Source organism: Siniperca chuatsi, linkage group LG17, assembly GCF_020085105.1.
Source record: "Siniperca chuatsi isolate FFG_IHB_CAS linkage group LG17, ASM2008510v1, whole genome shotgun sequence".
NCBI lineage: Eukaryota > Metazoa > Chordata > Actinopteri > Centrarchiformes > Sinipercidae > Siniperca > Siniperca chuatsi.
The window spans coordinates 22,201,504-22,228,838 of NC_058058.1; the positions used below are offsets into that span (position 1 = coordinate 22,201,504).

A 27,335-nucleotide genomic window follows, 5' to 3' on the forward strand; every position below is an offset into this window, starting at 1 on the left:
GCTAAACCAATAGTAGGCATGCTAGTGTGTATCTGCCGATGAATAAGGAGGTGGCTGTAGTGGTCGGTCACGTTCTTAACAGGAAAGACACTTTGGACATACCTCATCGCTGTGAGCAGAGCTATTTGTTTACCACAGGAAACATGACAGGGGAGACCAACAGAGTGGTAAATAAACGATATTTCTAAATCGTTTTTAGCTCGGTTTGATATTAACGTTAGCGTTAAGCTGGCGTTAGCTAGTTGATCAACAGCTAACGTTAGCTATGGTGACGTTAACTGCAATTAGCTGTTGTCATGTTAGCAACAGATACCAGTGAACTGAAGCTGTATATTTTAGTAAGTGTAAAAGACAAACTGGATATGTGAGTATTGTTATTTGACATTCAAAGGAATATATTTGTCAAGGTTGCTAAGCTGTATTTCACCCATTCAGTTACCAATCATTACTTTTGGCAGCTGTAACTTAGTTTAACAGGTGGCAAAATGTGCCGGTATATAAAACGGCACAATTAATTACATTCTCTTACAGTATTAGTGTGGATCAGATTAGACCAAACAACAGTTAGGTGTTGCTCCTCATTCACTGCTGTGATGGGAAACACTCTTCAGACTTGTTCTGCTCAATGTGAGAGTGACAGAGAGTTTGTTTGATATTTCAGTGCTCAGGTCCCTGACATCACAGCTATCTGTACATCAATTTGTCAGCATTGGAGACATTTTGTCCCTCAGATGCAGACAGCGAACAAAAACAACAAAGTACCCCGGCTGGACATATTGGCCTTGATCGATGCCCCCCCACCCCCCTTCTTCCTTCCCAACACACACACACGCACACACACATTCTCCTGCTGTTACTCAACACACTATCTGGGCCTGTCTTGTGAATCAAACTTGATATAATATAAGATCTTTAGTGATATCAGCCTCCTCAGGACTCTACTAGTGACAGTCTGGCTTACAGGTCTCGAGAAGGTGGCTATCGACTCAGTCTGGCAAGCATTTACCAAACTACCAATAGCCAATGTCCAGCTAAAGGGGCACGGTTTAGAATAATTAATCAGCAAACATGTCAGAGTTCCAGCTGAGGATTTGCTGCTTTTCTCTGTTTTATATCATTCTAAGATGAATATCTTTGGGTTTTGGTCAGAATAAGCAATATGAAGATGTCCCTTTGTGCTTTAAAAAAACTGTCATAGCAATTTTTTAACATTTTGGGATGTTTTATTGACCAAACGATTCATCGATTAATCCAGAAGATAATCTGCAGATTAATCAATAATGGAAATAATCACTAGTTGCAGCCATAATAATAATAATTAGACGCCACGCTTGTTAGACCATCACAGCAGCTCCAACAAGCCATGGGATTCTGTTATTATTAAATCTGTAATACTTTCGTTCAGAAAGTTTCATGCTGCTTTAAATGTAGACGTTTATGTACAATATCCATCCATCCATCCATTTTCTACCGCTTGGTCCCATTAGGGGTCGCGGGTGACTGGAGCCTATCCCAGTGACTTCGGGCCTTAGGCAGGGCACACCCTGGACAGTGGCCAACTCGTCGCAGGGCTAACACAGACACAGACAAGGACAGACAACCATTCACTCACACATTCATTCAATACGGGCAATTTAGAGTTATCAATTAACCTACACATGCATGTCTTTGGACGGTGGGAGGAAGCCGGAGAACCCGGAGAGAACCCACGGTAACACGGGGAGGACATGCAGACTCCACCCAGAGAGATTGTGTGATGTTGGTCCGGTCCGGGAATCGAACCCACGAACCCACGATCTCCTTATTGGGAGGCAGGAGCTGTAGCCGCTCTGCCACCGTGCACCCCTTTATGTACAATATGTTACAGCAAAATAATTTATGCATTTTCCAAAAAGCCTAAACCAAAATATTTTTGCTGACATGAAATAGTAATGTACCTTTTTGGTGTAATTTAGGCCCTGTGTCACTGTGGGCTCATGTGTTTTAACTTCATGGTTATTTACATTTCATATGAGTCACAATGTGATGTGATATTCATTAAATTAACCTATTACTATTATTACATTATTACTTGGTATTATTAGATGGAAATGTTATATCTTTCTAGTGTACATGCTTATCTCAATTATTCTCCTCTCTTCTTATCCCACTAACGTGTCGATCACACTGTAAAACTTTAAAAACTGTTAAACTGAACAAAGCTCTTTCTGAAGCACCAGCGACATTTAAAGCTTCGACCGTCAGCAGTCACAAGGTGCACGCGCTTCACAGGAGCGAAACAACCTTCGGAGCTTCGCTGCCATCCGCCTATCTCTCCTGGAAATGCAACAATTGTCGAAGCTTGCAAGCTTTTTACATTCTTGGATTTGGTACGGCGAACGGGCTCCAGAGCGTGTCAGCTGTTCCAGTTTAGTAATCCGGCCACCGGCCCCTGGCTGACAGTTAGATAATAATCGAGTGACACATTAGATCAAATCTAGGTAAAAGATTTTGTCTTTGGCTTCAGCTGTGATGTTAGGGGGGTTCTCATACAGTGCCTTTGTTTTCTCTTCAGTTAAGGTTGTGTCTGCATCACATGGCTCTGCTCAGGAGATACCCGCATCCTGGCTCATCACTCCAAACAACCAGATCCTTCAGTTCGCTCAGGTACCAAATACCAGCCAGGCCGCCCATAATCACAGATTTACTTCTCTCCATAATGAAGTTGCAGTCTTGATGAATGGGACTGTTTCCTGCTTCCAGGGAAGGTAAGCGCAGAGGGCTGTTATGGAAGACCCTTGTTGGCATCTCTGTCGGTATACCTGTGGCATTGGGTGTCCAGTATGCTGTGTCCAAACCAAGAGAGAGGAGGAAGATGAGGATCGTGATTGAAGGATTCGGTCGCTTCTGCAGGTTTGTCTATATCTTTGTCGACAGATGTACCACATCAGTTCTGGTGCTAAGCTCATATCATTGGTTTCAGAACATTCCTTTGATATTTTCTAGAGTTGAAGGACAAGATACTTAGGCTGCCTGTTACATTGATAATGAATTTATGAAATCCTTAAACTAGTCATCCGCATATTTAAAGTGAGACTACGTAGCTTTTGCAGTACAGCGACCACTGTGGCTACAAGGGACAATTACTGGATCACGGTCAATGTTAAAAGATAATGTAACCGTTTCACAAGTAAAGACGAATCATCATGTCAGTGAACTGACTCAGTAATGTCAGTGACACTATTTAAAGTTAGCTAACATTAGCCACCATAAGCTACTGGGACCAAGTAAGGCTGTAGCACCAAAACCCCTGAGTGGACTGAATTGGGCAAGGGTGCATTTTACTGCTTATGAACTTTCATTTTTAAGAGAACGAATATGTTATTTCTTCTTTCAAAAGTTGCATAGTCTCACTTTAAGGCTTTAAAGCTTTTTTTTTTTTAAAAAGTTGTAGATTGGTTAACAGATTTTTTACACAGATCGTATGTTCCCACATATCAAAATGTTGTTTTACTATCTGCAATAAGAGAACCCTGCTCACCACAGCTGACCGTAAACAGGGCCCTTTGGTGGTGGGGGGAAAGTCAGAATAAGTTTCCAGTTGAAAACTGAGGCAAAAACATAAGCTAAGCTAATTCAGTGCGTGGAAATACCGAATTATATTGCTATTTTTATAATCTGAATTTTACCTAGATGATTGAATTATTACTTTTGTCATTTGATTTATGCTATTCAAAATAAATGTACCTATGTACCAATAAATGTTTTGTTTTGTTTTTTTACAAATCAATAAACAAACTAATGCTGTTGTCCATATTAAGATAACTTGCTTTATTTCAGTTTAAGAAGCAGAGTCAGGTATGCTCGCAAGTACAAGGACTTTGACTCCACCTGCCACTACCTCTAAGAGTGTACACTGCTAAGCATTAATGTACAAGGGGTGCAATATTGCATAGCTTCTGTAGTATAATCAATTACAGAGGTGGATCTATTTACAGCTATTACAGCCTGGCAGAGACTGGAACTTTCAGGTTGATACAGTCTAACACCATGTCGATGTATTGGTCTCAATAAAGTATAGCAATAAAGTAACAGTGATGTTACATTTGTTCAGTAACTGGGTGTTTTGGACGGGTGTAGAGGTTTGAGGTCTTTATTAATCTTAGGCTAGTGTTGTGTTATCTTAAGACTCAGTTCGCTCCTGGTTTAACCTTGCTTGTTTGGGGTTTAGCTGCACAAAAGACTTTCTCTTCCTTAATTGAATTCCCAGCAGACATGAAGGTTCAAGGTGTATGGCTGCCCTCTCCGTCGATAATGACACGAATCTCCGGGATTTTAGAAAAACGGGATTCATATGACCGCCACTTAAGTGTTACCGAAACAGACTGATAATATTATGAATCGCTCACATTCCGGTTCATGCCATGTTACAAGTCAAATCCAAACCTTTTTGAAGTCCCAGCGAGCCTCTTATCTGTGTGTCCTCAGATCTGTCTCTGTGGGAATCTTTATCTCTGTGGATTACTGGTGGACCACCAATGTGGCTCTTCGTGGCCTGGATGAGGTAAGTTCCATGTAATGAAAACGGCACGTTGTAGGTTCAATCAATATGGCTGTAGCTGTAGCTGTCACTCTCCGGAATGTGCCTGCTGGTCTGATTTTGACTAAACGTGGAGGGATGCTGAATCTTTTCATTGTGTTTAGGCACCTTTAAAATGACTTCGATCTTATAGCGTAGTAATGCATTTTAGTGAAATGTAAAAATAAGTAATATTATATCTCTTATTACCACTGGTTCAGTTTTGGTGAAACTCCTCACTTTAGGCTTGATTTTAAAAATGTTTTTTTCACACATGCATTCTTACTCTTTAACTTTGCCTCTCTGATTGAGTCTCTGCAATTGTGAAAAATCCTGTGACTTTGTTTGCATTTAGCTAGTGGGGAAGAAGGGCCAAGCCTGGCACATTGAACCCTAAATCAGTTAATGTTGAAACGATAGTCGATTAGTTAATCGACAGAAAATGTATTGACAACAATTTTGATAAATCATTTAAGTCTTTTATCTAGCAAGAATGTCAACATTCTCTGGTTCCAGCTTCTCAAATGTGAGGATTTGCTGCTTTTCTCTATTTTATATCATTGTAAATTGAATATCTTTGAATATCCAAGATGTCACCTTGGCTTCTGGGAAAGCCGGTAAATGCAATCACTTCCCCAATTTTTGTCAGATCAGATGTGCGACTAAGAATCATATTACAGAACACAAATGAAATTTTTTGACAAAATTTATGTAACAGAACTTTCAGTAATTAAGTCAAATATCGATGGGTGTCTGCGGCCTAGGGGTCACGTAGCATATAACCACATTTTCTTTCCACCTCTCTTGTACACTATCAGAAATAAGATTATGGTTGCTTGTGATTTTCTGTCACTGTGGGTGTCAATATTGTATGGAATCATGTCTAACTGCTGTCCTCCCCTGCTAGAGCAGCCCACCCTACTTGGCTGAGATGTCAGCCTGCCACCAGAGGGCAGCAGAGTACATGGTGGAAGGAGCAGTAAGGAACGGAGGAATATACATCAAACTTGGCCAAGGTCTGTGTTCCTTCAACCACCTCCTACCCCCCGAGTACATCCGCACCCTGCAAATACTGGAAGACAAGGCCTTGAACAGAAGGTACAAAGAGGTGAGAACTGCAACGCAAACAAGGCACACGGCTCAGTGAAAGAGGACAGCTTGGAATGTCTCAGGATTGTGTTTGTCTCTGTGACAGGTGGATGCTCTCTTCCAAGAAGACTTCAACAAAACCCCAGAGCAGTTTTTTAAAACGTTTGACTATGAACCCATAGCTGCTGCCAGCTTGGCCCAGGTTCATAAGGCAGAACTGTTTGATGGGACTCCTGTCGCTGTGAAGGTGAGCACTGCTTCTGAGACCACATTTTACTTCTGCTTTTTGCCAGCTTTTTGGCTGGGTTACTCTCAGGTACAGAACTCCCAGAAAGTATTTCGTCATATTGAACAGTCAAATCCAGGTTTTAAGTTTTAAGGCACACCGCTTGTTTTAGCATTACCAACCAACCTCGAAAATGTTGCCCTATTTTTCACTTTCAGTAGGGGGGGGGAATATCTTCTGCAACCTACATGGAAAAAAGGTCCAGTCGTGAATCTTTTTTGTTTTGTTATTTTTGGGGGTGGACAGGTGGACCAAAATGTTCAGCATCATCCCAAAAAAGGCCGGTTTTTGTTGTTCTGGTCCCCACAGGTGCAGTACATTGACCTCAGGGATCGGTTTGACGGTGATATCAGAACATTGGAGATCCTGCTGGATATTGTTAAGTTCATGCACCCTAGCTTTGGATTTCGATGGGTTCTTAAGGTCAGAAAACAGTTGTATTTCTTGACTAACCTACAGTACGTGTGTGGGCGGAAGATGTTTAATCTATTATTGATTTTATTCTGCTTTCTGCAGGACTTGAAGGGTTCATTGGCTCAAGAGCTGGACTTTGAGAACGAGGCCAGGAATTCTGAGAGGTGCGCAGAGGAGCTGAAACACTTGAGTTTTGTTGCTGTACCCAAAGTCTTCTGGGAGCAAACTAGTAAGGTGAGGTTATTATTAATGGCCCAAAATAACTGGACTTCCACCCTTTCCTTTGCTAAAGCTTTGTCATTTTTCTCTCCAATTCAAAGAGAGTGTTGACAGCAGAGTTTTGCAACGGTTGCAAAATCAACAATGTGGAAGAAATTACAAGACAAGGATTAAGTTTGAAAGATGTGAGTCGATACACTTTACACAACAGATGATATTCAGAGTGGAGTATTATCATAGAGATGCTGTCTGAAATACCTCATCAAATATTTGTTTTTCAGACTGCAGATAAACTGATCCGAACCTTTGCTGAGCAAATATTCTACACCGGTTTCATCCATGCTGACCCTCATCCTGGAAATGGTGGGTACATACTGTAACACAGGCATGTTACACTATGAAAGAGAATGGCATTATTAGTATTTAGCTTCAGTGACTAGTGCATTTGCATTTTCTCTCAATCTCCATTGGCAACTGGTATTAACTACAACATCACCATGTCTCCCCGTGCTTCCATCCCTCCCTTTCTCTGATTGAACTACAGAGGCATGTATAGGATACAAAGTCATACATGTATTTTAGCTAATATAGCCAATATTTTATTGCTAATAATTTAGTTGATTGCACATCATCAGCGGTATATATGTCAGTCGATAAGTAATAAGAAATTAGAATTACCAAAGGTATGTTTAAAGGTAATTCAGAAACAGTGTTGCTATTACATAGTTTGAGTACTTTTCTTTTGTAGCTTTGTAGCAAAACATTGCCTCAAATGTTTGTTTCTAGTTCAGTCGTTGCTCTGGCTTAGCAAAAACATCCTAACTCCAGGTTAGCTCTAATTAAACTAAACTACCTGGCGTGACTTTCTGTAGAACCAGTTGTTATCTGTGCTAGCAGCATGGCTCTAGGGATGGCAATATCTGTCGGTCGGTCCACCACTTTGGTCCAGACAACAACTATTGGATGGACGTTGCCCAAAACTAATGACCTTGCCACCAGAGCCTCAGCTGTACTTATGCATGTTTTTTTATTAATGTGTGTATTAATATTTATTTGTATTTTATACTAACATTTGCCAATTTGCAGTAAACACTGACATAGAATCACATCACCCAGAGTTGCATTTGGATAAAAATACGTTTTTCAAAAGCGATTTAAGAGGATAGTGATTTTGCAAGCCTGACTTCATCAGGCAGGTCATTCCATATTGTTCATAAATTCTTTGTGTTGGCAGTTTTAGTGAGACGAGGTCCTGATAGCAAGGCAGAGTTGGTACTCCTGGACCACGGCTTGTACGAGTACCTCAGTCAAGGGTAAGAGCTGGCTGAGTCTGTTAGGTAAAAACCTCTGAGAATATTTTGCTAGCAGCTCTAACTGTGACCTTTCACTTTAGTGACAGAGTGGCCCTTTGTAAACTGTGGAGGTCCATAGTCCTGAGAGATGAAGCAGCAATGAAGAAGTACTCCAGTGCACTTGGTGTCAAAGGTGAGGACACTTCCCCTTATTTTTGAATGTAGTATGTAGTTATTTTTGAATGTAGTATGCCAGTAAATGCTGTATATTCCTCTGAGGTGAATGATACAGTTGTTTAGGCCCTAAAATTGTCCTCTCATTACAATGATTCGTCTGGAATTTACAAACTAGATGTTTATTTTTAGACTACTTTTTCCTACCTGCGTCAAGCAGATCCACTTTGCTGTTGTGTAACAAAACAATAATTCCATGTCTTATCTAATTTGCTCTGCAGAGTACTTCCTCTTCTGCGAGATGCTGCTGCAGCGACCCATCAACATGCGGGAGCTGGGTCTGTCCAACATCCTGAGTCGAGAGGAGACAACCTACATGCGTGAAATGGCCAGCCACCGCTTCGAAAGCATCATGCAGGTGCTGAAGTCGATGCCTCGGCCCATGCTGCTTGTCTTCCGGAACATCAACACGGTTCGAAGCATCAACATCACTCTGGGAGCACCGGTGGACCGCTACTTTGTCATGGCCAAGAGGTTAGTGCAGCCGCTGGTTACACTACGGTCTCTGTTAGGTGAGTGAGGTGCAGTTAATGGGCAAACAAAAAAAGTTAATAATATGTAACTCCAGTGATCAATATGGTTAATACAGTACCAGTGACTACCTGGCTACATGTTGAGATTTTAAACTTTAAGAAGTTGTTATCAAAGAAAAAAGGATTCACCCATTTAAGTACCAACACAGCCCTGACCTGTTCCAGGACTTTGACAACTATTGCATGGGTTGCTTGTTCCATTAAAAACGAAAAGACGACAAAGTTTACTGAGTAAATGTTAATAAAGTAAATAAATAAAGTTGTCATCATATCTCCCCCAGATTTTCCCAGAAACGGCATTTAGACTGCAATGTTGGGAAATAAATAAGTTAACTGCATATGAAATAAAAAAAACAAAACCTTTTCTTTGGTGAATATTATCTGAGGGTGTTGGGGATGGGTAGGGGCATTTCTAAAATCCTTCCTACAGCCCTGCAGAAAAACACTGAAAGCTGATTCATTTTCCAGTATTTGCTCTGGGAGGGCATCCCATGTCATAAGCGTCTTTAAAATATTAGGTTCATATACATGATGTCCCTCTTGCTTTGTAGCGCGGTGCGAGGCTGGGGGAAGATTCAGGCAGAGAGGACAGGGATACTGCCCAGGCTCTGGGTCTTCCGCTGGGTGAGGACAACATGGGAGACCCTCAAGTTTGAACTGGCTTTGCGGTAAAGACTCATTTAGTTTGTGTCAATAATGCAAATCACGTTTTGTGGTTGGAGCCACCAAATATTAACGTGACTCCTTTACAGATGGGAGATGGCGGTGATGAGTCTGACGCGTTCTTTCCTGAGCCTGCTGTCGTACTCCGGTCTCATCTCTCTCGACGCAGACGTGTACGAGTACCTGAGATAGTGCACAGACGTCACACTATGAAGGAACAGAGGCCTTTCACAGCTGTAGCTCCGAAAGCTGCTAGTGATGGTGCTGCTCGAGTGCGAGCAATATTTCCACACCAAATCACCCTGAACTCTGGTGTCAGACAGGACTCCTTCAGAGTGGGTGAGAATGTTCTGAACTACAAAGCTGCAAACCTATTCCAGAGTAGGTTCAGAACCTAACAGGCTATTTAAGGTTTTTAATTAAATTAATTTTTATATTTTTGGTATTTACACATTTTAATTTTAGAGTAGCGTAATCTTAGTACAGCAAATTCTTTTTGAAATCCAAATTTGAGATATTTTAAGATGCAGTTTGTTTTAAAGAAACTGGTGACATTTACTCATTTATTCTATCAGGCAATTATTTCTAGCAGCTGCGGCATCCTGGCTCAGCAATACATCATTGTATTCCATGAGTAATGTGTAATAACTGTACCTTTGCTATAAAACAAGCTACACACGACAGCGTTAAGCCGCATCCCCACTGGAGCACGAGAGTAGATGTATAAGAAAAGTAAAAAATTGTTTAAAGTTAAATCTCTGTCCTGAAACTTTTTAATGCTTCAAGTGTAACACTGCAGCTTTAATGACAGCAATACAGATTTGAAATGTTAATAAGTCTGTCAAGTATTCTGTAATACAAGAATTGATATTTCTTAACCATTTCTGTTGTTACTTTGATGAAAGCTATGCTATTGGTGATTTGGTCCCACTTCTCCTGAGTTAAGCAATTATTGGAATTCAACACACCTTGCAGGTTAAATGAGCAGTCCGGTGCCACCTAACCAAATGTTTTTAAATTATTTTTAGCAATAGTTAATAAAATGTTCTACCTCCTTTTTTAAAGGCATTCCTGTCTTTATCACGTAAAGCTCAATAAATACACATACAAGGCTTGTGTAAATTACTTTTACTGATTTAAAAAAAAAATACAAAATATCCCTAAGAAAACGTGGCTGCTCTCTTTTTTTTCCTTCCAAATCAGGTTTCCACAAAGATGGCCTTAACAAAACATTTTCTCCATTCAATATAAAACAGCATTCACTGGACGAGACGTGGGAATGTGGCTCTCAGAAATGAGCTGTTACTCTGTCGATCTCCAGAAGGTCATCCAGGATCTAGTGATGAAAGGAGGATAAAGTGAGAAGGAAGTGAGAATAAGAACTTCACTGCATCCTCTCTTCTGTGCGTGTACTTACTATGTCTTGAGTGGTGCCAATCTTCTTAGCCAGCTCACTGCGCTCCATTGTACTGAGGTACAAGTACTTGTTGAGGAGTTCTCCATCCAGGATGTTTCGCACAGCGTTCTGCAGGCTTCGTCTGTTACTGTGCAGCATTCTGGACGCAGGATACAAGGAGGTCAGTAATGTCAAATCATCAAACCCAAATATGTCACCTAAATGTTGAATCCCTTATATGTAAATCAAAACACAAGAAGATATGATCCAGACTGTAGTACTGTAGGCAGCTACAGACCTGAAGGCCTTTGGGTTTAGACCAGCGTGATGAGGCAGCATGATGTTAAGAGCATTTTGCAACATCAGCAGACGCCGATAAGTCTTCTCCTGCATGGGGAGGAGCAAGCCAACTCCTCCATCTAGGGTTGCTGTGAGAGAGAGCACACACACACACACACACACACACACACACACACACACACACACACACACACACACACACACACACACACACACACACACACACACAAAAAAACAGGGTTTAGTCACATTCAGCATTTGGGTATTTGAAGCTCTGAGACTTCTTTCCCAGAGCATCATTTGCTGGATTTCAAGTAAAGCTAAATGAAACCAGAAAATTTGAAATATTGAGTTATTCTCAACTATGCAGAAATATCTTAATCTTATTAAATAATCTTTTTGGTAAATTAGATCCATCAAAGTCTGACAGGTCTATGGTGAAAACGTTATTTTTTGAAATACGCATAACATATCTTTTATTTCCCCTATGCAGCAGTCTGTCAGTGTTAATAGCCCGATGAGAGTCGAACACACAAAATCATCATAAAAAGTAGCCTGATTTTCTTTTGAGTAGCAACAATGGCCATTATTATGTTTGCCCTGATGCGCTGGGAAGGAATTTGGCCCCTCAGAAACTCCGTTATGTTCCGTGGCCGAATATGGTTGATGTGCCTCTGGTCTTCTAGTGTTCAGCAAACACAAAGCCAAGATTCAGGGTTCATACAAATTTTGGCCAATGGATTTCCATGACTTTAAACCAATTTTCATGGCCGAACATTCTGTAATTTCTCTGTATGCATTGCATAAAAAGTACATTTGAATACAGTAGGAATTGGTGATAATTCAATATTATCTCAACTGTCAGTGGAAGTGTATTGTGATGATATGATCATATCACGTTCACTTCTGCTGCCAAAAGTAATGATTCAAAGCAAATTGTAACTATAAAATATGTATGCAATGTACCTTTGTAATGATATATATTTAGATATTGGAAAAACCCAGCCCTAGTATACAGTATACCTTGCCTACACCTAACACAAATGAATGACAGGAAATATATTTATCCATCTGTTACTTTGAGTTGTGTCTGGAACCACATTCAAATATTTATGAAACTTTTTCCCCCCATGACTTTTCCAAATTCTTTTGGGATTTCATTTTTTTCCAAAACCTTGCCAATTTGCAATTTTAAAATTCCATGACTTTTCCAGGTTTTCCATGACCATACGAAGCATTCAGTCCATTCAATCCACGCTGACTCTGACCTCTGTTCTGCTGTCACCGTCCTCACAAATGGTTTTTATGTAGGCTCCACAGGAAGAAATCAGCAGTGTTTTTATTTATTGATTCATTGATTTTATAGGAATCTGCCTACAGTGAAACAGGCAAGCTCATAGTGACACTGGGAGCATTGATCAATCACTAGAGATACTGTTGAGTCCAAAACATATAAACACTGAGTTTTAAACAGCTGCCTGTGTAGATTACGCTTCACAAAGCGAGCAAACAAAACAGACTCGGAGCGTAAATAAACAACAAAATGGACGAGTATCTGTTCTGTGAGACGAGTGAGTGATGGACAAGAGCGCTTTCCATGTGGATTGCCCTTTAGAATAATGAAAACAATGATCTCCACCAAGTGTTTTGGATAATGTTGCATTAAATGTAAAAAGACTGATTTGAACAGATGGAACAGCTTTTGGAGCTCTGACTGGTTAATAATTCGAATAGGAAAACAAAGATACAGCCTCGTTATGATGAACTGAAATGTCATTTGGTTTTTGTAGGTAACCAGCTACCAGCCATTGTGTGTCGAGTGTGCTGAGCTCAGACCACACACAGATGATCTCAATCATAACTGGAGAGCCAAACTTTTCATTGAGGGTAACCAAATGGTGCTAAACGTTTTGACCTGCCCCATCAAATAAAATAGTAGCCCAACCTGGCAACACTGGCATGTTTTTGTTTTGCAATGTGATCCTCCAACCTCTCCCGAAATCTCATTCATTGTTTCTCCGATGTTTAAGTTTTGGGTTTCATCTTCAGATATCGCGACCAAACATTTGCTGGCACGAAAGAATGTTAACTTTCCCAATCAAGTGTAGACAAGACTCGACTTTTCTCTACATCCCGAGGTCACTGGATTCTAATAAAGCTGTTAGCTGTGACACGCGAGACTCTTGGCCACTTACCAAACCACGTGATGTGCTTGTTGTCCCAGGTCAGAGCCTTTTTGCTGCCAGTGTCCAGGGCTCCTCTGCACGGCATCCGCCAGAAAGTGTTAATGTTAGCTCCGACGTTGAAGTCGGCTCGCCTCAGCAGGCGCATTCCTCCAAAGCTCTCTTTAGCTGCCAACACAGACCACACATTACATGGCTGGATGTGCATTTGATGGGGAGTTACATCACATTTGCATATGCTGTTCCAACAATATCACATACCTTCAGGTAAATACATATATACATAGAGGTTCTTGTCTCGGTCTGACACTAAAAGGAAAAGAAAGGGTGTTGAGAACAGAAGGGCATTTGTTTGCTAATTTAATTGAATTTACATCCAAAGGGCATTACAAACATTACCCAAGAATCCAAGCTGGTTGTTATCCACCATGAATTCGATGCTGTAAACCTCCAGGGGCTTAGCATCCTGTCGCCAAAACAACAAGAAAACAGTTAAATCCCAACAAGCTGCCAGAGCCGCTCTCTTCAAGATTAACACGACTGAATCCAAACACCCGCAGAAGACACACCAGCAGCACTCACTTGTACACCTTAATTATCACTCCATTGTGTACTGCAGCCCAAAGGTTATAGTTAATCTCCCTTTTCCGTTATTGAAAACTCTCTTTGCTACCTCAGATACAGATACTTCCTCACCCTGCTGACGAGTGACAGCGTCTTGCTCTCCTCCTGGTAGCGGAGCAGTGAGACGCTCTTCATCAGATCGGCAGCCAAGATGAAATTCTTGATGCTGAACATCTGGTGGATGTGGAGCTGAGTGTCGATGAAGGCCATGCCCGTCAGGTCGTTGTCCTTCAGGACCCACAGGAAGATCTGCAGGAACACGGAGGAGTTACACTCTTCATTTTTTTGCACATTTACACGCAATATTAAGTTAGTTCTCCATTAGCTTTTTGTCAAAGATCCACACAAGGTATCCCTTCGTATCAATGTAGAATTTCATTTCAAATTCAGTTCTAGCATTGTTTTTTTAAATCTCCAGCTGCGTGAATTCCCAGAGTTGTGATGTGAGAGTGTGGCTGAGACCTTCTGTCCGATGGCGGACACCAGGTATCCGTGGCAGTGACACAGAGCTGTCACCGGCCCCTTCTGTTCCTTCTCATACAGCACTTTGAACTTGTTCTTGGTGAGAGGCTGGCCTGGCTCTGGCACCACTTCAATCACATCCAGGAGCAAAATCTGAACACAAGAATCAAACAAGAAGCGATCAGCAGGTTCATTCATTCATTCATTTCCTATTTTCATCATTTTGTACATACAGACAAAAGCTAGTGTGGTACTGTTGTGTGCTGCTCACCCGGCCCCTGCAGGTGACCTCCTCCCCCTGCATCAGGCAGGTCCCCGCTGCGATGTAGCCCTTCAGTCCGGACACTGTCTCCTGACTCCTCAGTGCCACTGTCTTCATACAGGTCACATGTTCCCACTCCTCCAGGTCGATCCTTATGGAGACAGAGAGGCGTCAGAGTGAAGTCAGGGCACATTCGCACACCTTTTCGTCACGATACTTTGATGTTCCTAAGATTATACATTATGGGTTATTTTTAAGGTGACTTCATGAATGACTAATCACAATAAAAGAGGGGACGTCACATGGTACATCCAGTGCCAAGGCTGCAAAATCCTCTGAATCTGTCGTTTCATGTTGATCATAGACAATGTTAAAACGTCTTGAATCTGTTCACGGATCCAGACAGTGACAGACAATCATCAGCTATGTGTGTCAGATTTGTTTTCCAGACCAGTAGCTCATGAGAGGAAGCTTTAATGTTATGTTATAATGTGGAAATATATTTTTCTGGCATTTTGCCTTAATTTGAAAAGGGCAGTGGAGGCATGACAGGTTTGTTAGACTGTTGTTTCCTAATCTGGTTCTTGAGGTTTTCTGGTGGAATTGTCATGCATGTGGCTATCTATGATGGACTGTCAAATGTACACACTTTATCCCGACATAAAGCTTAATATTACATCTCAGTAAAAAGCAAGTTACCCTAGCGCTGAACCATCTCTCCACATTATAGTAACAAATCTAAATGTGTTTTGACAGAAAAGATAGTGATGCATATTGTCACACAATCTGTGCCCCGACATATAATGCTGAAACACTGCAAGACAGACGTATTTATGTGCTTCAGCTCCGCACAGAAAAGCCCTCACAGTGGTAGGTGACGATGATGCGGAGAAACTAAATGACCAGGGACTTGGATAAATTACCAGACTTTTCCAACTGACCCTCAATGAAATGAGGGAAAGCAGCCATGTGAGACTAAACTAATTGTCTACAACTTGGATTAATGACCCAAGATTTTCAATTAAACCCCACAATTCTCTAAAAGCAGCACAAAGCCTCCACTGGGACGAGCTGCTGCAGAGAAAATGAGAAAACAAAACTGCCACAAGTTTGTGTGGACCTCTTTATTCATAGGCGCCTAAAGCCTTTTAAAACAGAGGCTTTCTTATCGATTTGCAAGCAGCACTCCTGTTTTTCACAAGGGTGCGATATATAAAGAAATCAGCTTTTACCGTGTGTTGGGAATGGTCTCCCAGCTGACTGGAGAGATGAGCTGGATGGAGAACTTCTCCTGCTGAGGGTTGATGTAACGTTCATCTGCAGGGTGACAGAGGACAGTAATATATCCACACACTTTTGTTAAGGAGGAAAATAAACAGCCTATTAGGATACAGACCGGTGCAAATGAATTGTTACAGTATCAGTAAACTTCCAGCTACAAAGGGCTGACTGCACAGGCTATGCCTCTCAACAACAGTTGAAACACATGAACACCACGTGTTGCAACTGAAAGTGTATGAAAAGTAGTTAGCAAGCAAGCACAGAAGTCTAAATAGTGACTGAAATAGCTCCTATATCCTTACTTTTAGTAACTAAGAGTAATTTTTTTAACCGTTGAAACAGTTAGCTAAAATAAATGCATAAACAGCTGAAATAACAGCTAAAAGGAATGTTGAAACAGTTAAAATATATATATATATATATATATATATATATATATATATATATATATATATATATATATATATATGGCTGAAATGCCCATCTTCTGCCAATCCAAGCTGTTGAAGTATGAATGTAAACTTGACATTGAGGATTCAATTGTATGAAAGAAATCATAATCTGAAAGGGCTGTGGGGGCAACATTTGATAACAAAAGGTTGGGAACCAGTGATGTAAACAATAGGTGTGTGTGTGTGTGTGTGTGTGTGTGTTGATGTCTGACCTCGTTCTATGGTTTCGTACTCCTTCTCCTCTCCCGTCATCCTGGGGATGCGTGTGCAGGGCTCCTTCACACTGGTGCACACAGCATATACCTAAGACGGGGGGAAAAAAAACAAGCCAAAGAAAAACTTCACATCAAAGACTAATCCCTTTCAAAGTCACCCTCATTGATTTTCTCTCTCTCTCACAGTAAGAAAACTTTAAGGCCAGAGGGCTTTCATCTTGAACTTTTCAAAGCGGCTCGATCGATACGCTTTTATTTTGCATCGTGTTATGCAAGTGGAGGAGGTGGTGCGAGTCCAACTTGAATTTGTGTCACGTCGCTGCTTTGGTGCCTCTGGTGCCGTGTGGGCTGAGTGAAAGGAGCCTTACCTTGGATTCGACATGGTAGGAGACGTAGTGGACGGTGCACCTCAGCGGGATTTTACGGACTGGCCACGGGGCATCGTAGGACAGATAGGTGGGCAGGACGCTGATCCTCAGCTCGCCCTGTGGGAAAACACACACACACACACACACACAGACACACCTACGAGCTGAAAACTGTTCAAGGAACTAGAAACTGGACAAAAAAATGAAAAAAGCAGAAGGTTTATATGAACAAAATGAGCACAACAAGGCGAATAATGACGATAATCAAATCTTTAGAATCACAGTTGCAAGGATTTGCACGTGCTGTTTTGCCTCATTTGAGTGGCTGTCAAAAGCTTTAGGAAAATGATATAGAGTTGCAAAGTGGGAGAAGCCATTTTCAGTGGCCCTGGTTCTGGAAGTAAAAGTCCCATTCATTTTTTTCCCACAGACAATTTTAGGTGACTGAAAGCTGGAGCACCTCCACAGCTTGGATAGACATAAAACTCTCCTTGTTGAATCATCAGTACAAAAGATTAACAGCTGTGTTAGAAAATATCTGGTTCTTTGATAGAAGTCGAAGGCACAAGAGCACAAAAAAAAAAAAAAACGCAAGATAAGAACTGCGACTGCCAAGGTGTAATTCGGCAAGAAACATCTCATCACAGAGATTCAAATTTAGTTACAGGCAGCGCTAACGGCGGGCGGAAGGTTAAGATTACGCTTTTGTGAAACAAACAATCTGTGGCTTAAATGAATTCACTTGTGGATTCTGGGTCAATTCTGGATGTATTCAGACACCACAGCGCTGTGTTTTGTTCACAGCTGCAATGACGAAGCGTTCTGAATTCACTACAGCTCGGATTTGCGCTCCTGACTGGCTTTTTCTCCATAGCAATGTCAGCTTACTGTCAATACTTAAAACGAAAGGTCTTAACATGAACCTATAGGATTTTTACTTCTGTATTTGAGCAACATTGAGGATATTATTAAAAGAACATTTCGAAATGGGAATCCAGACTGAGGAAAAATACTTCCAAACCAACGAGTCCTCCCACTTCGCAACTCTATTTGATCTTTTCTTGCCATTTGGAGTTGAATTTATATGGGTTTTCTAAGGGTAGAAAATTCCCTCTCAAGACCAAAAAAAAAAAAAAAAAAAAAGGCCAATGAAGTCCAGGATAATATTAATAATATCCCTACTAATAAGAACATTAATAATTATTATCAGTCATACTTGTGTGGAATCTCATCCAAATTCTTATCATTTAATAACAAACGAAGATGTGTTCTTGTTCCCTTGAGAATGTGTCGTCTGTGTACCTGTTTGTTGAAGTAGAGGAAACCTTTGGGGCAGTTGACGTTATGGAAGGGTGAGAAAGACTCGATGGAGCCATCGATGCTCATGGGGTGAAGCCTCATGGCTCCACGAGAGGTGACCAGCATCCAGTGAGGAGACGGACCACAGATAAACACCTGTGACAACAAGGACATGTGGCACGTTAATTCAGTTCAATTCAGTGGGCTTTATTGGGATGAACGTTTTCAAAAACAATGTTGCCAAGGCATCTAAATTGTTTTAAATATTTATTAATAATTTGTCCAAATATCTGGACAGCACACAATAACAGTAACATGAACATTAACTCAAAATGAAGACTGATGTGTATTAATAATATACAGTATATCTGGTTAATCAAAGAATATGTGATTGGATGTAAAAATGCTGGTGCTGCAATATGAAGTTCTAAAAATCAGTTTTAAAAAATGTAACTTCGTTACCCCCGAGTATCCAGAGATGTCCTCAAAGTATCTGAACCTGGCAATCCGACTTTTCACAGCTGAACTCTCCTCGGTGGCACCGCTCTCTGCCTTCTTATCTTTCTTTAGCTTCGATTTCTTTTCTCTGAAGTTAATGTTGTGGGGCACCTGTGCGGAGGGAAGTAGCACAGTAAAGATTTCACTCCTTTCAAATTTGACTTGATCTAGTCCGTCTTTATCAGTCTTAGCGCTTACTTTTTTGAAGCGCACTTTCAGGTTGTTTTGTGGCTGCTGCTGATCATACGGGAACGCTTCATAGATCAGAAGCTCCTGCTCCACGTGGGCCTAGAGAACAAGAAAACTTTTTGTTACACCCTCTTATCATTTAAGTTTTTTTTTTAAACTTTCTTTTTATGAAGCACTTTAATCACACATACATCAGCGAACTCAGCACGGAGGGCCGCAAAGTAAAAACTCACCAGTAAATATGGTCTGCTGCGATTGTTGCCAAGTGAAACCAGAGCCACCTCTTTGACTAGTGGGATATCTCCTTGACGTGTTACTTCTTCTTTTTTACCCTCCCCCTGTGTTGCTGATTGGCCGGATGAACTGTCCACCAGCACTCTCTGACCAACTGGGAAGTTCTTCACCAGGAACACCAATCGCCAGTCTGGGAGCTGGTAAATCTGTTTTAAAAAAAAAACTAGAATTACTGCCCCGCGGTTGTATACCTCCATCAAGCTGCAGTTTACATCCATGTCTGTCCAGATAATATTCACTCCTGCTCAAAAGTTTGGAGTCGCCTGCCACAAAAGCTTGATTCGGTGCAGTCAGATGGCTGAGAGGAATACTCTGGTCTTTCAGGCTTTTAGGTTGTAGAGTCCTCTTTACAAATAGATGTTATTTTGTATGAAGGGTTTGCAAAAAAAGTAATGTTTTGTACATGGGAGAACAAAACGCTGTACAATGGTTCAACCAGACTGACAACTGAAAGGGCAGAAAGAGACAAAGATAACTCTGAGCAACAGTTAAATAAGAATATAAGAAAACAGCAGTCACTGGTAAAAGAAACTGGAAGCTTAGCATTAAAATCTGTGCAGAATTAAACAGGAAGAGGTTCCTGTGTCAGTGTCAAGTGCACAATAATGCCTCTAACAAGCTGGAATTAACAGGCGTGTTGCTTTAGCAAAGCTATTCTTAAAACTTCAAAATAGAAATAGTAGGGTAGTATTTAGAGCCCAGTTGCACAGTTGTGGTTCAAAAATGATCTAAGGTCACTTATGCTTTTCTGGACTGGAAAACAAATTCAAAATCTAAGAGTATTTGGGGGGAAAATGGTTTCAAAAGTATTCTCCCCTGTCATGCAACACTCTGGGGACGTCGACTAAACATAAGTTTTAATCATTTAATTATTCTAAAACTTCAAATGTAAATAATTTGACATTTGGTGTATAATTATACAGTTTTTATCTATGTTAAAATAGCCATTACTAAAGGAAAAAAGAAAAACATCAATGTGACTCCATAAAGTGTCACCTATTCAGTGTCCGACCGACTGTGAAATATGGTCACAGTCTCCCCTTCTGTTCCTGAGTTATGGTGTTGAATAACGGCCAATAATAAGTCGAATCAGTTCATCCTTGTGTCCAAGTGGACGTTTGTGCCAAAATTTGAAGAAATTCCCTCAAGGCGTTCCTGAGATATCGCATTCACGAGCTATCTTAAGATACACCCCATACCTCCATTACACCATTCTCCCTGTTGATCATGCACCAGTGGCTGGGTTCTGCTTTGCTCGAGCTTCCCTCACTTCCAGAAGGCCCTGGTGCCCCAGAGGCGCGGCCGACTTCCTCCTTTGAAGTCGCTGCACTGGCGTTTGAGTCTCCATACAGCATTTCCTCCTCGTCATCCACTGTGTTACTACACACGCACATTTAACAATCGGTCAATCCATAAATAAACAGGACACATGGCGACGGGTTGTGTGGAGGTGCTGCTCTTACCTGAGGTCCTGAATGATGGTCTCTACTTCAGACTGACTCCTGATGATGGTGTCCTCTTTGACGGAGCAGCTCACTTTGTTTTCTGTGGTGAACATTCCACTTACGTCTCGGTACGCGCACAATGCGATCACGCGTGATTGCTGTTGAATGAGAGGTGGTTTTAGACAAGCGAATTACTGTTGCCGGCTATTTAAGTGAATTGTGTGACTCTAGTTTCTAAATGAGGGAGTGTAATGATGCTGTGCGTCTGCATGTTGCCATTACTGAAGCACAAAGCTGGACGGTGGCACTGCTGAAACAGCAGAGCCAAACACTGTAGCCCAAGAGCTCCAGTTTGGCCAGCAGGGGGCGCATTTGTCAAACGAAAAGCCTCTAAAAAGGACTGATGAGCGTGATTTACTCACAGCGGGGATCTGTGGTTTCTGCAGGGCCAGCCGGTGTGTCTTCCCCATGTATGAGTCAGTCTTCAGCACAAACATGGTGACCACTCCCTCTGCAGTCACGATCACCACGTAAGGGTCCGCCACGGAGCAATGCACTATGGGAGAGCCCAGGTCCACAGGGATGAAGTGGAGCTGTGTCACTGAAAGCAGAATTGAGAGAGAACATGGCTGGCATTACGTTTAACAACTTCAGTTTGCTTTAATGTTACACATACATTCTCCTTTACTCCGACAACTGTTTGCTACTGCAACAACCAAATGTAAAAATCTAATTATCACTCATGTTTCACTTTTTTAACTGACTTTTCTCCTATTTACCTCCTTCCAGCAGCCGAATACCCATGGGGGAGACTTGGATGATGTACTTGTTGTCACCGATGTTTCCAGCAAACACAGTGGGTCCCTGGGTAGCAAAACCACTGGTGTCCAGCTCCATGATCTCCTGACCTGTCTGAAGGATCTACACAAACACACAGGTTTAGTTCATACAAAAACCCAGCCAAGTTACATTAGATAACATCCAAATTATATAACAGATACGTTTTGTTTTTCCTATTTCAAACTTTTATTTTTGCATTTTGCCAGACATAAGCTGTGTATTGATGAGTGGTTTTACCATGGTTGAATCCTCTCTGCTCAGAATGAGAAAGCCGTGCTTCTTCGTATCATCCTCCAGGGGAGGCTCTGTCTTCTCTTCCTCCTCCTCCTCTTTCTCCTCCTTTTCCTTTTCTCCCTCTTCACCATCCTCACCGGTCTCCGTCTCTGCCCCGTCCTCTGAATCATCGCTTTTTACAGCCTGGGAAAGGAGCGAGATATATCTTACTGTTAAAAATAAAAATTAAAAAAAAAGGTGCCCCCGTAGACGAGTGCACTTTTTGAACATTCATTAGAGTGAAAACCTGAAGTATACAGAAACACACGGTACTTTTTTGTCTTCCTTGACTTCACTTGAGATGACTGTCCACATGTCGTGGCAACCTGGCAACTCAAACGTAGTGACTACTTGGGGTCGGATGCTTCTCTGAGAACAGGATGGAAACAAATCAAAGTAAGCAAGTAAAAGTCAGACACAGTATGCTCTAAAATTCCAGACTTTCCAGACCTGTTTATATACCCCGCAACATGCTGGTGTTACAAATCCCAAAAGTATGAAATAACTGAGCATATCAGCTTGTGTCTGGGGTGTTTACAGGCTACTCCGTCGATCTCTGAGGTAGCCCTGGTAGACCCAGAGTTCACTTTAGCACCATCACAGGACCTGTGGCAGACGGCCCTCACGACCACAGGTTTTAGGACGGTGCGGTAACATTTATCATGCATACACCTAACCAGGTACACATGCATTAAAACAACACGTAACATCGGTGGGATGATTTACCTGAAGTACAGAGAGCGCACCGTTCTTGCCGTAGCCAGAGCACACCACCACCTCCAGGTCAGGCTCGGGGTTGCTCTGGAACTGTGGGTAAGATGGAATCAAAGTCAGAAACCTCAAAATACGGTTCTTGAGAAAGTAAGTGATAGGTAGATATCTACAGAGAGACTAGGAAGTGTTTTAATGCGTGTACCTCTTCAGACAAGAAGGCAGGTTCACCCATGGAGGCATTTGCACAAGGTCCAATGTTGAGTATGCTATCACACACCTGTATGAAAACACAGAAAAGACGCCTCAGTCAGCTTCCACAAAGATCTGCAGTTACATAAAAGGCAATTACGCTTTTAGGATTTTATTTTATTTATTTATTTATTTTTTTTAACCTCAAAGGAGTAGGTGGCCAGCTGAGTGCCTGACTGGGCCTCACTTCCGTACACTTCTATCTCATCCACCTCATCTGACAAAAAGAAAGGTGATTGAAACACAGATTGGCAGATCACACACACTTTTCTGGCACATGTCAACAATCGAATTTGAACATACCTGTCCAGTTGGTGGAAGATTCTACTCGCTTCTTCTTGCTTGGTGGTTCTTCCTGGAATTCATTAGCGATGATTTAGTTTACAGGCTATTTCGAGGACAAGCTGTCAAATAAAATGAGAACCCTTCCGAGTGCAGTGAGTGCTGTACACAATTACTTTGAAAGACTGACAAGCACATTATCTAAACTAACTCACCTGTTTATCTTTATCCTTCTCTTTCTCTTTGTCCTGCTTTTCTTTGCCCTCCTCTGGCGGCGTCTCCTGAAGTTTCTCGGTGTACTTCAGAAGCAGAGAGTTTCCGAGGCGAGAACCCAGGAAAAGGTAGCCAGGCTCCATGGTCACCATCTGGAGGTGGAAAGGCCAGAGTGATTGGCATCAGTTTGGTCAGTCAGTCTAAATCCTCTAAAAGCTGACAGACTTAGTATATATTCAGTATTACTTTATACCCTAAAAAGGTCAGCCAGATATAAGAAACTACCTCTGGGTTTTAGGTGAAGTCTGAACATTTTTTCCCCTGAGGTTTTATCTTCCTGCTAATGTATTTTTGGTGTAAAAATGCTAATTTCTGTAGCATTCGGCAGCTTTAATCTCAAAGCACTGGTATTAGCTTTCAAAACCTGAGTCAGTCAAAGTCAAACCTTAATCCCTCTAGCCTTTTGTGTTTGTCCACAGAAAGAGAGGGTATTTGTTGAAGAGAGAGACTTCCTGTCGCAGCAGACCACTGATGCTCACAGCTACAGGCAGAACTTACACAGGTTGTCAGGACGCTGGCAGCAGCTTTGTCAAAGTGGAAAGCCCGGACGCTTCTCATGCCGTCAGTTATGAGGGTCAACACGTAACTGCAAGACAACAACAGTCAGCGAAGACTCATTAACTGCCACCATTGTTCATGTACATTCTGCTGGTAATTACAATGACTCACATTTCTCCTCCTTTCAAAGAGATGACCATCTTGTCATAGGCAATAAAGTCAGACTGGGAACAGTCTAGTGTGATCTTCACTTCATCCTGTACACCTGGGTAACCAAAACACGTTATCCAGCGATGAGCATCACAAAATATCAAATGGTATGTAAAGTATATCAAAAGATACAAGCATAGGTTGTGTGTTTTCAGATGATAATGCTTACGCAGAGGGAAGGCTGTGGTCCCAGTTGTCTGAGAATTGAGAGAAACTCCATATGGTGGAACGCTCTGGTTCAGATACAGCAATGAATTCACAGCAAACACCACCACACCACCTAAAAAGATTTGATACGTGATTAAAGAAGCTACAACAGCAAACACTTCCTCACATAGTGTAAATTCATATCTAACACTCCAACAGAACTGATCTTTATGGTGAACTGGGAACTCGGCAACCACACCGATCATTAGTAGTGACTGAGCTCACCGATTGGCTTGGGAACAGCCATGATCTGCGTACAGTCAAAAGGCAGATTACTGAGAGACCAGATGACAGGATGAACCTTCTGCATTATGTTGAGGGAGATGGCAACGATGCTACAAGTGTCCTGACGCACAGCCACACGTCTGGCAGAATGATCAGAAAACAAAAGTTAAACATTAAATCAAATCTAGCACGCTCAGAAACGAGAAACGAGATGTAAAAAAAAAAAAAAAGTCCTGGCCATATTTATGGCAAACAAAGTTGTTGGAGCTAATAATGTAGTGGACTGACCCAGGCCATGTCTGGTTGGGCTCAAACAGGATGAGCAACGTGGGCTCATAGTAGCCATGGAGGAACTTCATGTCAATGATGTTCAGCAGCTTCTCATCCAACTCACGGACATCAATGATGTAGCTGGGTAGGAAGCTGGATTTAGGTCTGTAGATGAGATACAGAGATAGACGTGCTCGCAGTTAGAGGATTACATGTGCATGTGTGTAGTAATCATAAAACAAAATCTTTTCATGTCGATCTATCATGACACACTAGTGTCAGTGTAAACTCTAACAGCAGCAAAATTTGAATCCAGTGGCAGTTTTCCATCCTTTTTTTTGTTCTTCTAAACATGGATATACATTTATGGCAACTACAACACAAACAGTTACAATTAAAATGGGTGGAGGGGTGTGAAATTCCCACATTTGGTACCAACAAAACCAAGATTAGGTTTTAGTGCCACTGGGGAATTGACATGTAAGCATTTATGGTGCTGTGAGGGTTTTGGGAAACAAGTGCCAACCAGACACTAAAAGACATTAATGAGCAGAATGTAGAGTGGACTGCAGGCGTACCCTTCTCCAACGCCACCCTCCTGTTCATCAGTTAGAGTGTCCTTCCTGAATGGCAACACCACAAGCTGGGTGCCATAAACGAGCATTACAGCACAGCGATTCTCTGGGTCTACACGGACAATGGGAATATGTACATTCTGTACAAAACCATCCTGAAAAATGTACAAAGAGTGCAAATTAGTTACACAATTCATTCACGTGTGCATGTCAACATTTGCTCCAGTTTAGACAGATAAGGCTACTGAACACTACATTTTCATATTGACTGTGTACTTGTGTACTTCTACGTACTCTGAGCTCCGGCTCCTCAAAGTAATGCAGAGACAGCGTCTTGAGGTCGTGTGTCCCGGGGTCATACTCCACTACAGACAACTGGTGAGAGAACAAAACACACCCAGAGGTCAGTCAAAGACAATTTTAGGCTGTTAAAAATGTGGTTATGCAGTGGACAGCTTAGACAATGATACCTTAGCATCTTTGAAACTGAGAAGGAGTGCATCTCTGTTGGCTCCCACAAGTTGCACACTGGCCATGGACATAACATTGCCAAAGAGAGAAAAAGATGCCACCTGCTCCAGCTTCTCCTTACGAGATTTGGAATCTGTAGGAGGAAAGAGTGAAGTCAGCCCACAAATGCACTCATTTAAGTTTATATCATTCATTAATGGTAAAATATGTACTTTGAGTATGACATCTAGACATACCTGAAGACTTGTCAGCCTTTGATGTACTCTGAAATAAAGACATACATGTTACACATGTCACAAAAAGCCTTTTATGCTTGTATTTCAAAGCTTGACAAAATGAAACAAGCCAAGTGGAGACTTATAGTTACCTCCACATCGTGGATAATCCTGTACACAAACAGTTGAGATGTTCCAGCAACCACCAAATTCTTCTCCTTGCTGGATATAAAGTTGCAGTAGACAGAAAACTCCACTGCAGTGGGGGTGTGTGCTTGTCTGTACACAGCATACATCCTGAAATGGTGCGCTCAGCATCTGAAAGGTGAGAACATTCACGTCTCAAGATCTCTTGACATCCCTTTGAGAAGCCACTGTTCAATTAAGATACATACACTATGCCAAACATTTATTCTCCAAGTCTCCCTCCAAAGTAAACTGGAGTGGCTTGTGGTAACTAGCTTGCAGTGTGAAGCAATGCTGACCTGAGATTTAGTTATTTAGTGAATAGTGAGGTGAATAACCTACACGCCAACTTAAACATAGCACTCCAACCTTCGGAAAAAGTTGTGCTTCATTTTACAGCCACTTATTGTTACTGGAATATAGGATAACATTTCAGATTTTGTAATTGGATATTCATATTTTTTATGATATTCATATCATTCCAGTAAACGTCTTAATGTCTAGTGCCCACATATACTGTATATATACACATATACAGCATTATACTATCTTTAGCTGTTGCTATTTAATACAGCCAGTTAAAGCACTGCTTTATGAATTCATGCAATTGATGTAAAAAGATGCTTCCATGATAAACAAACGCTAGCTAGCTTATAATATACCAAAAGTAGCGATATGCTTTGGCAACTAGCTATATATTTACCTTTACCCCTGATAGCGAACATCGATTTAATGAGACATGCAAGCAGCACTGGCCATTCAGTCATGTTGTTATGACTAGTGCGTCTCCAACAACAGTTAGCTTCATATAACTAATGTATGGAAAAGCCGGTAACGTCAGCTATGTTAGCAACGCGCTAATGTTCCTATTTGTAGCTAGCGTATTAGCTAGCATAGCGCGGCGCATGCACAGGACTATAGTTTTTTGCCATGTTTTAGCAAATCGTGAATTAAACTTGTCAACATACCTATATCAAACACGTCATCAGAGTCTGTAGCTTTATTGATTCTTCTTCTGTTTACATTTAGGGTGCCATATTTTGTGGGTTACTAATTCCAGCAAGCTATCCGATAGGCAGGTAAGCTAGCAGTTGTCCTTATGTTGTGGCTGCGCCAGTCTTCTTCGTCTTTTCTTTTTCAGGCAGATCAGCTGCTCCGAGGTGCATTGCTGCCCCCAAAGTTCAAAATCGTGATAGGAGAATTCCACAAGTTGATGCCCATTGCACCTTTCTGAAGGAAAGGAGAAAATTTTCAGTTTTTCAATATCTTTAAAATCAGAAGTCTACATTGG

General features: G+C 41.5%; 2 protein-coding genes across 2 annotated transcripts; one reads left to right on the forward strand and one right to left on the reverse strand.

Annotated features, from left to right (window-relative positions):
* Nucleotides 1–10,563, forward strand: adck5 (aarF domain containing kinase 5). Its single transcript, XM_044171489.1, has 15 exons — nt 1–167; nt 2,555–2,646; nt 2,743–2,892; nt 4,468–4,543; nt 5,466–5,666; nt 5,754–5,894; nt 6,243–6,356; nt 6,450–6,581; nt 6,668–6,751; nt 6,848–6,929; nt 7,801–7,879; nt 7,960–8,051; nt 8,314–8,566; nt 9,177–9,293; nt 9,378–10,563. The coding sequence occupies exons 1-15, from the start codon at nt 39–41 to the stop codon at nt 9,478–9,480; spliced, it is 1,845 nt and encodes a 614-aa protein (XP_044027424.1). The 5' UTR covers nt 1–38; the 3' UTR covers nt 9,481–10,563.
* Nucleotides 10,400–27,223, reverse strand: cpsf1 (cleavage and polyadenylation specific factor 1). Its single transcript, XM_044171485.1, has 38 exons — nt 27,013–27,223; nt 26,011–26,176; nt 25,880–25,907; nt 25,643–25,776; nt 25,467–25,547; nt 25,176–25,327; nt 24,616–24,762; nt 24,328–24,467; nt 24,065–24,175; nt 23,857–23,950; nt 23,686–23,773; nt 23,130–23,279; nt 22,936–22,987; nt 22,776–22,849; nt 22,586–22,660; nt 22,396–22,476; nt 21,943–22,038; nt 21,634–21,813; nt 21,336–21,477; nt 20,979–21,157; nt 20,575–20,714; nt 20,311–20,491; nt 19,051–19,257; nt 18,827–18,916; nt 18,593–18,739; nt 18,134–18,286; nt 16,832–16,948; nt 16,461–16,551; nt 15,748–15,832; nt 14,525–14,666; nt 14,254–14,406; nt 13,864–14,040; nt 13,567–13,633; nt 13,429–13,476; nt 13,180–13,335; nt 10,983–11,112; nt 10,706–10,844; nt 10,400–10,624 (listed from the first exon to the last, which is right to left on the reverse strand). The coding sequence occupies exons 2-38, from the start codon at nt 26,152–26,154 to the stop codon at nt 10,577–10,579; spliced, it is 4,419 nt and encodes a 1,472-aa protein (XP_044027420.1). The 5' UTR covers nt 26,155–26,176; nt 27,013–27,223; the 3' UTR covers nt 10,400–10,576.
* Between the last annotated feature and the right edge of the window lie 112 nt (nt 27,224–27,335).

Excerpts from the sequence above, each read along its gene's own strand:
- adck5 (XM_044171489.1), top strand. The coding sequence starts at position 39 with ATGAATAAGGAGGTGGCTGTAGTGGTCGGTCACGTTCTTAACAGGAAA. Across the intron at positions 2,647-2,742 it reads AGATCCTTCAGTTCGCTCAG|GGAAGGTAAGCGCAGAGGGC; the intron begins GTACCAAATACC and ends TCCTGCTTCCAG. Across the intron at positions 6,582-6,667 it reads TCTGGGAGCAAACTAGTAAG|AGAGTGTTGACAGCAGAGTT; the intron begins GTGAGGTTATTA and ends TCCAATTCAAAG.
- cpsf1 (XM_044171485.1), bottom strand. The coding sequence starts at position 26,154 with ATGTATGCTGTGTACAGACAAGCACACACCCCCACTGCAGTGGAGTTT. Across the intron at positions 16,949-18,133 it reads TCCTCTACTTCAACAAACAG|GGCGAGCTGAGGATCAGCGT; the intron begins GTACACAGACGA and ends GTTTTCCCACAG. Across the intron at positions 13,477-13,566 it reads CAACCAGCTTGGATTCTTGG|TGTCAGACCGAGACAAGAAC; the intron begins GTAATGTTTGTA and ends TTTTCCTTTTAG.